The sequence below is a fragment of the Aplysia californica genome, unplaced genomic scaffold, assembly GCF_000002075.1.
Source record: "Aplysia californica isolate F4 #8 unplaced genomic scaffold, AplCal3.0 scaffold00418, whole genome shotgun sequence".
NCBI classification, from domain to species: Eukaryota; Metazoa; Mollusca; class Gastropoda; order Aplysiida; family Aplysiidae; genus Aplysia; species Aplysia californica.
The window spans coordinates 161,187-177,145 of record NW_004797688.1 but is presented as its reverse complement, the minus strand read 5'-3'; the positions used below and the strand labels follow the sequence as shown (position 1 = coordinate 177,145).

The window sequence follows — 15,959 nt, the reverse complement described above, 5'->3', positions numbered from 1 at the left end:
ATTTCTTACAGATCTTGTTGTCGGCAAAAATCATAATATAATTGATGCTAACTAGAGCAACATAGACACCTCATGAGACTGAATTGTGTAAAATAGCCAGTAAAACTACCTGCAACTTTAATTAAGAGGAAGGGAAGCAAAGTTCCCTGACAGTAGTGACAGTAGAGTGAGTCAAAATTCAGAAAGATTTATTTTGTTTTTGTTGCTTTAAGGTTTCATCATTTATCAAGAGATGTCTTGCAAGTGTTCTGTTGGTCGTTGTGACAATAAATTAGACAGTGGACGAAAACGGATGCTCGGGGAAAAAATCCCTGTGTACAGTTTCCCTGAGGATTTTCAAGAACATTCTGATTGGGTCAAAGCTATTCCCAAAAAGGAGAAAACTGAAGTAAGCAAGGTAACAAAAACCATGGATGGATGTGGATGACACAGGCCTGAAGGAGTGAGCATGGGAAAATAGAACAGATACTCGGTCCCAGCAGTTCCCCCTTTCCATTTTCACAAACATAAGCAAATGCCAGCTACAGCCAAAGAAACACCCTGAACGGTCAGGAAAGGAAGCTGGACAGAGATAAGTTGGAGCAATTTCAACACATCAACAGATTTTCTTCGTCATTTGACTTTGTGCCAAGTTTAAGACCCAAATTGGAAGTTACAGGAAAGACCAATCAAAGAGGATATCGGAAGTGTATGTCTATAACTTAACTGCAAAACAGAACTTCAAGTACTTGGAAACCAGGAATTATTATGATTCATTTCAGCAGATGGCAGCGAAGACACTGAAAAAACATGTAAGTAAAACACTCACTTTTCCATAATGAAAAAGAACAGGTTGTGCACATATCTCTTATCATGGGTTAAACATTGTATATTTCTGTCACAGGCTGAGAGGAATTAACAAATTCCTTTGATGGGCAAAATTTGGACACATGAAGTGCAAAAGATAGCGTGCTCCATTCAAAAGGTAGAAAGCACTATTGTAGTAGAATTAAAGGAGAGCATCCACGGGGTAAAAAAACGTGTAGACGAAATAGAGCACCATCACGACATTCTCCAACTAAACATCGACACCAACAACGAACTAATAACGCAAACCCAGGAACGCCTGTGCGAGGGTGAGGACAATATCGAGCGACAGGAGCAATACAGTCGCCGCGAGAATGTTTTATTCCATGGAACAGAGGAGAAAAAGAGATGGAGACTACACAAAAATGAGGAAGAAGGTAACCCATCTCTTAAACAGAATAGTGTCCTCTAAAGCCTGGAAAGAGGAAGACGTTTTATACTCTCACACTGGTTGGGTGCAAAAGGCAGAAAGAACACAAAACCTGTCATAGTGCGCTCAAGGCCAGATAAGATTTTCGCAGAATAGACATCTGTGTTTCGAAACACTTAACTCTGAAACAGCACCAAGAACTGACCAAACTCAGAGACAAAAGCCAGAGAGGCTATTGCAAGCATGGAAACTTGTGATGTTGGCAACTCAGCTGGCACCACTCACTGACCAACACGTAAAATTTCTGGAAAGACAGATCGAGCTCTCTAATACTCCAAGGAATTCAAGACTGTATGAACAAAGTGATTTGTACTTTCTTGGCACTCTAGATCTCGATGACTATATGCAGATTTACACAACGTTTTGAGGGTGCCCTGTCAGCCAACACTCAGAAATATAACACGAACAGCAAATAAAAGGCGTTACAAATGAAATTCTATGAACACTAGATATATTTTTTGAAAAGATGGTCAGAAGATACTGAAGAACTGTACTATGACGACAGAGCCCCTATCAACAATAACAAGCGAGACCTTCAAGTTTAACATCCATCTCCAAAAGGACCAAGCCAAAATGCGAAATTCGTGCAAAGTGCCTTTCCCAAGGACACAATGTACCGAGCTGGGGCTCGAACCCCAAACCGGCAATCTGACGATTACGGGTCCGGTAGCTAACCACTAGGCCACCGACGCCATTCATGAATTCCGAGGCAAACGGTACGACAAAATTGAAAAATAACTGGTATTTTGAAAGAACAAGAAGAGCAGAATGTTATGTCGAAAGAGGGAATGGATGTCATCATGGACAGCTTTGGGGAACATGCTGTGTGTTTTAATCCAAAATAAATTTTAAGCAGCAACTCCTACAATCCAACAGGGCATGCACAATACTCCTTGTAAAATCTTTCGCTAACACTTTACATTTTTATTGCCCCAAAGCCAACAATTTTTTAAAGATCAATCTTCACACTTCCTGGCAAATCAACAGTTCGAAAATGGTCAGTATCACTCGACTGTTGATCAGAGTTTGCAAAAGACATGCTGAACTCCCTGTAGGAAACAGTGGAAACTGATCCATCCATAAAAGATGTCACACTCATATCTGATGACATGATTATTTTTTCAGAATATGTTCGACTCGAAACACCAGTACTATGCAGGGTCGGTCAACTTAGGCAGTGAGAAGGTTGGGACTGATGAGGGCACTTTGGACAAAGAAGCACCTGTTTTAATGGTTGTTCCTTTGACTGGTCACTGGAACCAGCCCATCGATTACTATATGGTGAACAAGCTATATGTTGATACCCAGGCACAGCTCATTCAGGAAGGCACACAACTTCATGACTAGGTTTTGAGTCAAAGCAACAGTCTGTGATGAATCCCACACCAATCAAGTCACTGCAAAAGTGCTGGGGTGCAAGTTTGAGGAGGATGAATTCATACATTCCTTCCAACATCCTGATGATCCTGCATCAGGACGAGAAGTATATTTCCTCCTTGATGCCTGTCATCTGATTAAAAATGTGAGGAACACTCTTCAAGACAAGAAAGTTATCATGTCACATGGGAAGCAAGTGAGGCACGACTTCATGAAATCGCTGCACAAAATACAATGCACTGACAATATTAATATGCTTCTGGGAAACAAGTTGAAACCCAGTCATGTGGCATTTCACAAAAATAAAATGAAGGTCAAGTTTGCTGCGCAGACCATAAGTTCCTCAGGAGCTGGTGCTATTGATTTTAGTTGTGTCAGCCTTCAACGGAAGGAAATCACCAACAGTGAAGAGACCATCAAATTCATGAGGATGTTTGACAAGGGATTTGACATCTGCTATTTATCAAGCCCCGTGGGAAAGCCCTCAAAGAGTAGCATCACTACAAAATTACCACACAAAGAGAAAAACCATTGATGAGATCTGCAATTATATCAAACAACTGCAAGATTCAGAAAGGAGATCAATGATTCATAGGCCACGAAAAACAGCTTTCATTGGATTTATATGCACTCTGCAGTCCATAAAAAGACTGGCAATAGATCTGTTATCCAAGGAAGGAACACTGTTACTCACGTATAAACTGAGCCAGGACCATCTGGAGACATTCTAATTCTTCAGAATGGTGAGTAGACACGGAGGATGGAATAATAATCCAAATGCTTTGTAATTCCGCTATGCACTCCATGCCCTGTCCAACAAAAATGGTGTCACTGCATCAAAAAATGGAAACACAGTCCTAGAGCCTGAGAACAACATTGTTTTCCTCTTCATCTTGTACAACAAAAGACTCACTTCTCTTGGAGGAATTCACCTAAATGCTGCAATCCCCAAGTGACTTTCATGATAGTGCCTTGGACTACATCAGTGGCTACACAATCAGGAGACTACAAGAGAAGCTGGATTGTGCTGAGTGCATGAATTATTTAATAGTGCAAGCTTCAGAAAGTACAGAGCGCTCTTTCTCAACCCAGCTGAGGGACAATGGCAGGCTCAATAACAGCTCCAATCAAATCAATTGTTTGACCTTGTGCACTAGACTGGAGCAGTGTTCCATGCCCATTTTCTAAACTAGGGCATAGTTAGTGGAGTAACAAGGAACTTAATCCCAACAGCCACACTAAAAGCTACAAAGCTTGTACGTCCTTCTTTTTTCGGGACACACGACAACCACTGTCGAGATGTACATTTCATCCACTCACATGACGATCACACAACATTGATCATTAAAGAAACTGTTAGAATTTTTTGCACAATGAGGATTCACCATCATGGCAGGTGCTCAGAAACGACCAGGCAGCAGCTGTGAAGATGTTTGAGCAGACCCCCAGCCACCTAGTCAGCCTGTCCAGACTGGATGCGGAAGAAGTAGACACATTCAAAAGAACCTTCAAGTTGTGGCTGTCAGATGTGGGGATCTTCCCCCCCCCCCCTGATTCCTCTGTTGACAGGCAGGACACCTATTTTCAAGGCTTGTTTGCCAATTCAAGTGACTCTGCTCTCTGGAAGTTTATAAAACCCCTTCTTGTTATCAGCCACGGCCAGGCACAGGTTTAATTTATAGTTATGTGTGTTAGTCCGAAGAACAGCCTGGAAGATTACAGAGACAGCTATTGGCTGTTCAAGATGAAGTTCAGCGGAGTGATGACTCGTCATCGGTACCAGATGCTCCAGGCATTCGTTCACTTTAGTGATGTGAACCGCCATGTTCCAAGGGGGCAGGATGGCAACAGGCCATTAGGAAAAATTCAACAACTGCTGGACCTCATCACCCCTAAACTGTCAGTTGTACTACATGGTCATAAACATGGGGGAAAGAACTGCCATCTCAAAGAGGGCAGTCAGTGATCATGTGGCAGCTGTTGGTGGAGTTGAAAATGTTATCTTTACCCTCTGCGTGCGCATCACATGATGATTCATACTTCCATTCCGCGCGCATCATGACGGTGGTTGTGATCTGACATGAGTGTAGAAACTATACCGCTGACATCAACATAGACATTTTTTTAACTGCTGTTGACTACAATCCCCTAGTGCAATGGTTATTACAGCCATTTGGTGCGCATTTGGCAGTCGGTGATCAGTTTTGAGTTTTTTATCAGCATTTTTGTGGGGTATTGTGTTCAGTTTTCAACATGTCCGATTCTGACTCCTTGTCAGCTGATTCAGACACAAATTTGCCGAACATTTTTCTGGAATCGGACGACAGTGATGAAGTGTTTGAAGGATTTGGTCCTCAAATAGAAGATTTACGTGTCAATGATGGGGATATCATAGATCTAGCGATGTTCAGCCCTCAAGGGGATGTCGATATTCATGCTGATCTCCAAGAACGGGGATTTTGTTGATATACCTGAATTTACTACAGAACCAGGGCTGAATGTAAACCTACAAAGCCACAGAATGTTAGACTACTTCAAACTCTTTATAGATTAATTTAAGTTTTGATAGATAAATTTGTCATGGAGACGAACAGGTATGCGAATGTTACCGTTGCTAGACTGGGAGACAACCTGAAGCCCTCCTCGCGTTTGCAGCGGTGGAAAGACACATGTGCTGGAGAGATGAAAATCTTTTTAGCAATTACTCTCCTCATGGGCACTGTTAGAAAGGGCTTTTCCGAAGCTATGCCGAGAGATCGCTACATGATCTTGTTGCAAAATTTTCACATTGTGAACAATGCAGACGACAATCGCACGGACCCACTTTTCAAACTTCGACCCCTCATGCGTCAGCTCCAGAACACATTCAGACCCGTGTACATGCCTGAGAAAAAACCTGGCAGTCGAAGACGGTATTTGCCCCTTCAAGGGTCGGCTCAGGTTCAAGACATATAATCTAGCCAAGCCGGTCCGATTCGGAATAAAGTTGTTCAGTGTGCGAATCTAGTTCAGGCTACTGCTGCAATTTCGACGTCTATCATGGCAATTTACCAATATTGCTGCTGAAGCCAGGGTGCCGGCTACAAGTAATCAGACAACAAAAACGGTCATGGGACTTTTAGAAACCGCGAACCTCCTGGACAAGTCTCACCACATATGTGAGCCGCTCTGAGAAAACCCGTCAGAAGGTGTGAGAATCTATTCTGAGATATCGCTTAAAATAGGCCCTCAACTTCATTTTTATCGAAAACGAAATCATATGAAATTCAGAAAGATAAACCATTTCTACATCATATGTTTTACGGAATTTGCTCAAAAGTGATTGAAAATATTTTAAAATAATTATTTTTGAGGACATATCGTCGCCATAATACGCTGAATTCTTAGACAAACAGGGGGAATATTTACTCAATCGGATAGACACTTCTTTCTACAGGAACCCCCACATATTATATACCAAAAGAAAGAGAATTTTATTGCCGTTTCGGGAAAACCCAGTGCGCATGAATATGGGAACAACACAAATAGTTCTGGGAGTTGTGCATGTTGTAGTTTCGCTTCTGAAATGGTATTTGTCATGAGTGCAGTTTAACTTTTCATGTACCATTTCCTGCCGTTCAAACCAAATATGAACGGTTCCTTATTGACTTTAAGTTCTTTGTTCTGCTCTACGAAGTGTTTTTTCCGAGTTTACTGTAAGTAAACTGATTGTTTTCTGTTTCCAAGTGGTTGAGCGCTATTGTTTACATAATTTAATTGATTCAAGATGGCGGACTGATCAGCTGAGGGGCTTATTTCATCGATGTGGAACGATCTCAGTGTATTGGAATGAGACAAATCACAGACGAAAATGAATTGAATGAACTGATTATTGATTATTTCAATGCAAAACCTATTGATTCAGAAGACAGTAGACTCTATTTTGGAGGAGGAGACACATGATGAACCAATTATGACGACGACCGTGGCCGTGACACACCCACACAACCCTGCTCATGATCTGGAACTTCATGAAGAAGTCCTGGTTCCTGTTCAACCAATTGGCGTAACATCATCAGAGGGTAAGCAAGGTTTACCATACCCGTAGTCCCAGCTTCTATACTAGTCCTTATAATTATCAGCTAGATTAAAGAACTGTATTCATCTAGCTTCTATCTTACCTCTAGTAGTGTATTAGAAATTCTAGAGGAGCTAGTCTAGATCTATCACTATCGGTAGTTTATCTCTTGGAACGAGACCAAGTCTGTCAACATTATTATAGACTTAGATCAAGATTCTACTTGACTAGACTAGACTAACTAGACACTTGACTAGATCCAGACTTATGACTCTTCTAGATCTGGACAACTATGACACTTAACTTTAGACTCTTGATGAAAGTTACACGAGCCTGCAGCTGTTGTTTAGATCCCTATCGCTTACCTATCTGTATGAAGCAAGTCTCACTGCAGTGTGTGTTGAGATCGAGATCTAGATGATATTATAGTGTGTTGTTTTAAACATTATACACCCAGTCACCAGACACATTGTTGACCTTGCCTAAATCTAAGACTAAATAAATCCAGGGCCAGTTGTGTATCTCTGTAAACAGTATTTTTCTAGACGTGTGGAGATGATCCCGTGCACACTACACAGATAAATTCTTGTTGATCTTTTCAGTTTTATTTCATTGTACTTGTACCTACTATTTTCATTGATCTGTTAGGTGCAATTGCTGGCCCAGGACCTTCGCACATGAAAGGGAATTTCTTAAACTGAGGAGGTCCACATAAAAATACAGCCATGCAAAACGAAAACAAGAGGTGACAGAATGATGGACAAAAATTCTGGCTTCTTGTTGCAACCTGTAAACTGTAAAGGGATCACGGAGCAAATTATTCTCAACTGGTGATCATTAATCACTGGTTTAAACTAATGTAGTGGTCATTTAAATACAGTGGTGTACAACACTATAAATTTCATTATGAAAGCTGCACACTTTTAAATCACTCTCTTTTATTTAATTTCTGTATCTACAGACGAGGATGATGCCTTAGGCATGGGTCTCAACTCAGAATTCCAAAAAAGGAGGAACTTTCCAGGAGATCGCCACAGAAGCCCATTTTCGCGAAACACCCATTATTATTATACTGTTGAACCCAAGAATGCTGAAATAAAAACAATCAATTTATCACAGCAAGGTTATTTCACACTAATTTGAGAGCTTGGAAGATAATTTCAAGTAAAAGTCACGTACCAAATATCTACAATCTTGATTACGTACAGAAAGTGGTGGCGCCTGGGGTCTTGTGCGACTTATTAATATTTTCCCTTCATCATATTCGCCTGTATACATAAACTATATAGAAATTAATCTTGTTTTGAGCCTGAAACCAGAATATCGACTGTCATGATTCATATCATATATATAGGCCTATATAATAAACGTGAAAGACAAAAATAATGCTCAATCTCAAAGTACAGTAGAATAGCTCAAGTAGACCTATTCAGTGTGAGAGGTGTAAGAACTGTGGGAGGGCAAGATGCAGCGATACTGAAAATCTGCAAATCTTGAACAGAAAGCTAAAATATAGAGATCTAATTTACTGTCACCAATCCAATGAAACGCGAACACTCAGGCCCCGAAGTTCCATAACTCGTTTACAAGTTATGACCGTTCCCGATTTCACACAAGGCCTGCACCAACGCAGAGAGCTGAAGTAGTAATCAAAATTCTATACATTTAACATTTATTTTCAGTTTCAGTTTGTCTGTTTTTGTCCTCAGGTTCAGCCCTCCCCCTATCCCCGAGTGCGCCTTTTTTAAAAATCAATAATCTCCCCCCATTCCAGAGTCCTATGCTTCGCAGCACTCAGAATGCGCACAGGTTCATTGACCGGTCACAATGGCGAGCCCGACAAGACGCTTGTATAACTTTCTTTTCTTTTTTTTTTATTTGTTGCCCCCACGAGGGACAGCACAGTGGCGAATATTTATTTATTTTCATGGCGACACCACGTTTGTAATGCCGAACCTGCATGTTACAATAAACGTTGTGTTATCAGACAAATTACGGACAAATTTCTGGGTGGTAACGAAAGCGAAAGTACATCTTGATTTTCTAGTCGAGCATTGGTGACACAATTCCGCTTGCCGCCAAAGCCACTAGTTCACCTGAAACGTACTCTCAGAGCAGAATTAATGTCACAATCGCGACCGGCAGAAATGAACTTAAAGACGTTATTGGATTTGGTTTTCAAATATTTGAGATCTTTTATGTATTTTCGCGCGTCTCGGTGATATTTTTTAAATTTTAAATAACGGACTATTGAGACCCATGCTGAAGTGCTTCTGCAAGCTCAATGATGGCCAGTCTTGCAACAGCCAGTACGAATCAACTACTGTTGACGACCTGCGTTTGTGTTTTGCTGGTATGACACGAGAGGAGCATGACATTGTAGTGTAGCTCAGCTTTGCATGGGAGGCACTGTTAAACATTCTAGAAGAAAAATCAAAGTCTGACAAGCGACAAGGACTACTTATTATTTGTATGGACATACCTAAGTGAGCATGCGTGTACATGATAGCGATGAGGAAGAGGGTCCATCAGAGGTGAAAGCCAGGAAGGGGGGAAAAGGGGAAGGGGTAGCGACTTAGGGCAAGGGGAAGAAAAAGTAGGGGTTTTTTGTTTAAGTTTTAAAGATTCATTGAGTACTCTATTTTAATTTCAACATGATTTTATTTCTATTCTTCTGACTAAAACAGGTCATTGGACTTGCTGTGGTTAATTTATAACTTTCATAATTTTGTTGTATGTTGGTTCTGTAGATTTGTTTTGGCAGCTTTGATGAGAAGTTTCATGTTCATTTCGGTTGTCATTTCCTTTTTTTAGTGTGTATGCATGGAAATGTAAAAATGTCAATGGATTTCTGTTGGAAAAATATCGTGGACAAGAAGAACAAATAAATTATGTGCTTTGTGTTCAAAAAATCATCTTAATTTTGTTTGTTTGTTTGTTGTTTTGTGTTTAGATTGTCTTCCACTTAAAATGGTTACAATTTGACGCGTTTTTACGTAATTCAATGATTTACTGTTGTAATATAAAAACAGTCACAACTTCACGTAGAAGAGAGGTATTTCACTAAAATAAAAAGAAAACTGTCTACAAATGGCACCTCTATGCTGTGGTATCAGCATTATTTGCTTCTATGCACTGTCATCATGGAAAATGTGTTCCCAAAGCAAGCAAAACTTTAAAACCTGTTTTCTCAAAATTTGACACTCGAACCCCTGTTCACTTTAAAATGCCATAACTTTTCAGAGAATGCTCCAATTGCTCTCAAATAAAGTGCAAAATGCTCGGGAAAGATGTGTCTTTTAAAATATGCAAAAAAGTCAATTTTGAAATTTTGCACCTTGTGAAGGGTCTTCTCAGGGCCACACACATATATATGTGCATGCTAGACTGTAGTCATCTCAACTCACACACTCACACTCACTACTTCAAGCTACTTCACCTTTTACTTGTGATATTGTTTCACTGCTCACTTTCAATTTTTACATCCAGCCTGTACGCTGAAATTCAAGACAGAATTTGCTGTATGTTGTTGTTGTTGTCAAATCCCTTTAGCTGCAAGCATTTCGCTCGAATTCGCAGTATAAAAAGAGGTTAAAGGTCAGTTCCATAGAAGCACACACCACTACACAATAGTCTACATCCATAATCCCATGTTTCCATTGCTTATCACCGAAGCTCCACTTAATCAGGGGATTTTTTCCATTTCATAAAACGTTCTACTTTAACTCATTCCACCCTGAACAATGCAGTGTGAGCCCATTTGTCGATTGTGTATACCCACTTCAAACATTTCCCAGCACATTGCGCTGGTTTTTACTGCAAATGTTTCTAGAACATCCAAGGTAAGACTCCTACTTTTCCATAAACAAATCATAAACTAGCCAAGCAATAAGCACTTCTACTCAAATATTTACACCAGGAGGTCACCTTAAAGGCAGCCTATTCCCACAGATGTATGCTCGCTTGTGTATGGGTAGGAGCGACAAAAGTCTAATCTTCTGCTCGACGAGTGCATTTTGTCCATGCGTGCTGACACCAAATAAACACAACCTGTCAACTTTGTGAAATGAGGTTGAGTGAGCTAGATCACTATCTCATCACTCACAAAAGTCTGGGAGGAGATATCATCTTTCACAGCCAGCAACTTCCAGTTACGTCCACTTCCATCTGTCCACCTTAGCGATGTCCCTTGTACATGTACTCAGTTTCTGTTTCAATTTACTGCCTGACATCATCTGTGGTGGAAGAGGACTGTGGCCGAGTTGGAATGGAGGTCTGGAAAAGTACAAAAATACAGAAATATACTTTACAGTACAATGAAACTTCCACACAACAAACTCTTGATTCAACAAAAGCTTGAATTCAATGAATGGAGAAGGACCTAAATTGATTAAAATTAGCAAAAATACCTCATATGTGAAAGCTCAGGTTTAAAGAAGCAGCTTGCAGGGCCAACAGCCCACGCTGATGTGGCTTCTCACATTTTTTAACCACAATGAACCCTTGGCTATTCCACGGGAACATCAACTGCCCTGCCCCATGGATCGTTACACACATATAATTTTGCATCGCAATTTACTTATCAGCGACACGCAGCCAATCAGAGGCCATCCTTCACACCCACACATGTGTTGTCAACGTTTGCCAGACATGTGTCTTAAAAGGGTATTAAACTTTCAGTTAAAACAGATGGTTGTCCGGCCTCTTTGTGTTATAAGAAAATAATACTTGATGCAACAATGGTAAAAATACTTTTGTTATGATCTTCCAAATCCAGCAAGAAAAAGAGACATCTGCAAGTCAGTTTGTTACCACTGGTACCAAATTTGATCTTATTATTACAAAAGGATGTAGTTTTCAATAAGTTTTTGAATGAGAATTTCATCATCAGTATGTTCCAAACTGTCCAGCTGCACAAAAATCAGATTGTGTTGTTGCAGAGGTCGGCACAACAATCTGCCAAAGTCTGCCACTCGTCAAAAAATAAAATTTTCGTTTGTAAACTTATTGAAAAATATCTTATAATATCATATTTGGAGCCAGCGTATTAGAATTAACAAAAGGACTCTGTTAGTGTGCAATCTGCATTCTGTAGCTGTTGGTTTAAAATTAGACCCAACAAACTTACCCTACAAGAAAAACTGCTTACCAAATTCTTCATGAGAACATGGCAACCAGAAATTAAACATGCAGTTTTGGAAAAGGGGGTAGTTTCCTTGAGCAAGACACATAGCCCTTGCTCAAAAACAAAGTTTGGCACACTGGTAAACTTGTTTGCATGATCAGGTTGACAAACAATTTCCAATAAAACAAGGTATGAGATTTTTGTACCATCAGAATATCTATGAACATTCCACTGTTAGTAATATTTTACCACAGAAGGAGAAAAGAGAGTATTTTCTTTCTATTCCATTCCAGAAATTTACCATAAGTGGAACTGTCAAACGGCAAAACAGCAGGTCAGCTATACAAAGACAAACACCAAGTCAAACAAAAACAGTCAGCGCACCTGATTCTTATTGACATCCACCTCTCTCCTTGAGCTCTGACCAACTATTTCAACTGTGGGCTGGGCGTCCAGTACTGGTTGTACGGTTAAAGCTGGCTGTAACTGCGTAACTATCCCAGGTTGTGATGGGGTCACTGTTTGCTGAGGAGTCTGTTGAAGTTGTGGGGTAAAAGTGGGCTCCGGGACTAAGGAGGACATTGGCATGGGGGTGGGATGTGGGATTGGTGAGATCTGAGGGGCTGGTGTGGGGACTATCGCCTGCACTGGGGCTACGGTGGGCTGCCGGACTTGAGTGGACATTGGGGCTACAGTGGGCTGTCTGACCTGAATGGACATTGGGGCTACAGTGGGCTGTCTGACCTGAATGGACATTGGGGCTACAGTGGGCTGTCTGACCTGAATTGATATTGGGGCTATGGTGGGCTGCCGGACTTGAGCAGACATTGGGGCCATGGTGGGCTGCCGGACTTGAGCAGACATTGGGGCTATGGTGGGCTGCCGGACTTGAGCAGACATTGGGGCTATGGTGGGCTGCCGGACTTGAGCAGACATTGGGGCCATGGTGGGTTGCCATGGCGGTAAGGGCTGTTGTACTGGTGGGGAGACTAGAGTGGAGGCTGAGGTTGCGGTGGACTGCCGGAGAAGAGGGGATACAGAGGTTGTGGAAAAGTTCTGGACAGCAGCAGGGCGTGGGACAGTGGCAGGATGCACTCCTGCAGTAGAGTGCGGAGCTGTGCTTGGGTGCGAGGCTTCATTTGGCAGAGTCAGTGAAACCCCCTTGGAGGCATAATTATGCCCAGAAGACAACAACGATGCCGATGACGACGATGCTACCATATGACGTGCGACGCCCACCCCTGCTGTGGGCAGCGGGGATGGAGGAAGCTGCCCGGAAACAGCGCTGGCCTGAGATGACGAGGCAGTGAAAGAAGCAGCCGGAGAGGTAACTCTAGGAGCACCTGCTGGTGGCGGTGGTGGGGCGGGCAAGGTGGTGGTGACGGTGCTGTCCCCTGCAGCACCACGAGCAGCCAGCGCCTCTCCCTCGGGGATGATGTAGACATGCACCATGCTGCCACTGGAGGTCTCCTCCTGGACAAGTAGGACCTGGGGAGGAGGGAAAAAACAAAGTTTGTTGAGTATGTCAAGTCCCAACTCGGTGTGTGTGCGTGTGTGTATGTGTGTTTGAGTGTGTGAGTGTGTTTGTGCATATGAAGACCTAATATTTTAATAAGAAAGAGAAAGGAAAATTAGTTTAAAAAGTGCTTTAAAAAAAGAAAAGAAAAAGGCCAAACAAGAGAGAATGAAATGAAAAAAACAAAAATTCCCCTTGTGCTAGACATACGCACTTCACTTTTAAATTTCACTAATAATAACACATATTATATCATCGTATGAAATGGACCACAGCTCTTTTTTAGATACACAAAAATACTAGTGAACAATGTATCCTGGGTCACAATCTTTGATATTATTAAAAAATCAGAGCAAGTAGCTAATCAAAATCCAAAGGACACAACACTTACGGGTGAAATATTCTCCAAATATAAAAAAATAACGAGTCAACATGAGTGGTAAATGGGTGCTCTGGTGTGGTTTGCTCCTGCTTTCCTATAAAACATCGATCGTTCTTGTCTCCTCCTCCTTCTATTTGTATGTTACTGTCTAGAAACACTTCTAATCTTCAGCACGCATATGACCTAATCGTGTTGAAAGTGCCTCGAAAGTCTTACCAAACCAAACAAAATCAAAAAAAATCAGACCAAGACAATTCAATAATCCTTACATTCTGAAACCAAACCAACAGACTGCATAAGCGGTGACATACCTGCATACCGGCCGTAGCGTTCTGAATGCCCAGCTGTGGGGCAATGATGGGTACCATATTGGAGGGGATGAGCACCCCCTGGGCAGCACTCTGACCATCGGCCATCTCAATCTGGATCTGAACTGACCCTGGGATGTCCTGGAGGCTGCTGGAGAAAACAACCCCCAATATACAAGTAAACATCATGCCTGTTTGAGATTTTTCAAATACTTAATCAAGCTTTCTACGGTAAAATATATCTGCCTCACAAAAGACATTTGCGTTTTTACTCAGGGCAAAGAAAGAGCTTAACTGATACTCTACTATTAATAGCGGTCAACACATGGGGACATTAAGGTATCTGATGAAATCAGGGACCTCAGCACAATTTCATTGAGGGTAGAACAAAGAGGTTAAAAGGACTCATCCCATGGTCTTCAGAGAATAAACCATCCTATCTTAGACAAACCACAAACTCATTTCCGAAACATGACCCTCATATCCATCTGTAACACAGTTTTTTCATCAGCACTTTTTTTTAAGGCAGTCAAAGCCGTACAGATGACAACTCATCACACTGATTGCCATTTAGATATATTTAAGCCAATTAAAATGTTAAATACATGGGTAAAGAGAACACAAACATAACCAAAATATTGACAAATCTTGCATGCATTCACACTGAAATGTAATTGTTACCAGTCTCTCCCTACCTGTCTCTCCTCAGGTTGGCAGAACCAGAAGCTGGCACAGCAGGGGCTGATGCTGGAGGCTGGCTCACAGGGGCGGTCTTCGAGTACGTCTTGGTACGGCCTGGTCTCATCTTAGGCGGCGCCTCCTGCGTCACGTAATTAACTTGTTTATCTGCACCTGAGCTCGGGCCAGGAACACCAGTCACAGAGGTTGGGTTGGCTCGCTCTGACTTGACACCCCCAACCGTCGTTTTCTTGCGTTTGATGTACGGATACTTAGCCATCGCTTCCGTCGAGTCCTCCCCATTGATGACATCATCGTCTTCGCTGAAATGTGCAAGGTAATGACAGTCAAAGTCAGAATCTAAAGCATCACCACATGCTCAATCAACTACAGTCAAAATTGTGTAAGACAGACACTCATTGTAGAGGAGAACAGTCATTGTCTAGGAAAGTTAGACCTCTTTTACAGCGTCATTATAAAGTTTTAATAATATGCAAAGGAGAAAATGGGATGTGGTCATTTGTACAGGTGACTGTCTCATATAGGTGGCCAAGAGAGCAAGTTCGACTAATTATTTCAACCAGCTTCCTCCTACATTTTAACCTGGAGTTCACTTTGGATCAGCAGAAACTACTATGCTTTACAAGTATGGCTTCAGACTCACACACTGAAGGTGGTTTCATCAGGGCATTACACACTGCGTCACTTTTTGACAGATTCTGTATCTTTTAGTTAGCATTACTTATGAGTCTGCCAACACTTTTTTTTCTAAGTCGTACAGCAATTTTTTTTAAATCGGCAAAAAATTGCCAACACCCTTAGAATTGGTAAGTCTGTGGAGTAACTGACTCCAGTATTACCTGAATCAGAGGGAAGCAAGAGCAAGAAATAGCCCAGTGCAATTGGGGTTGAGATAAAAATTACGATTAAGAATACTTACTCTGGGTTCCAGACATCCTCATCCTCCTCTGAATCAGCTTCTTTCTCTGAAAAAAAAACCCAGCAAGTAAAGCTATAAGCAAGACTCAACAAAGTAATGAAGGTAAAGTTTTGAGGAAAAAGAAGTAGATCAATACAACTGTCATTTAGTGCACGCAACAAGCAAGATAGAAACAGAGACAGTAAAGGGGCAAAACCTACCAGAAGCACCCTCTCACCATCCTTAAAAAAAGGGGAATGGTGGCGATTTGAGGGTGGTGGTTGGTTGCAATTGCACTACGGATCACTACGTTAAGACCTG

At 41.6% G+C, this 15,959-nt stretch overlaps 1 protein-coding gene across 1 annotated transcript; it reads right to left on the bottom strand.

Annotated features, from left to right (window-relative positions):
- Positions 1-8,571: 8,571 nt before the first annotated feature.
- LOC118478204 (vegetative cell wall protein gp1-like) lies at positions 8,572-15,712 on the bottom strand. The gene is made up of 5 exons (XM_035971330.1): positions 15,660-15,712; positions 14,737-15,042; positions 14,045-14,192; positions 12,220-13,323; positions 8,572-10,985 (listed from the first exon to the last, which is right to left on the bottom strand). The coding sequence occupies exons 2-5, from the start codon at positions 14,997-14,999 to the stop codon at positions 10,929-10,931; spliced, it is 1,572 nt and encodes a 523-aa protein (XP_035827223.1). The 5' UTR covers positions 15,000-15,042; positions 15,660-15,712; the 3' UTR covers positions 8,572-10,928.
- Between the last annotated feature and the right edge of the window lie 247 nt (positions 15,713-15,959).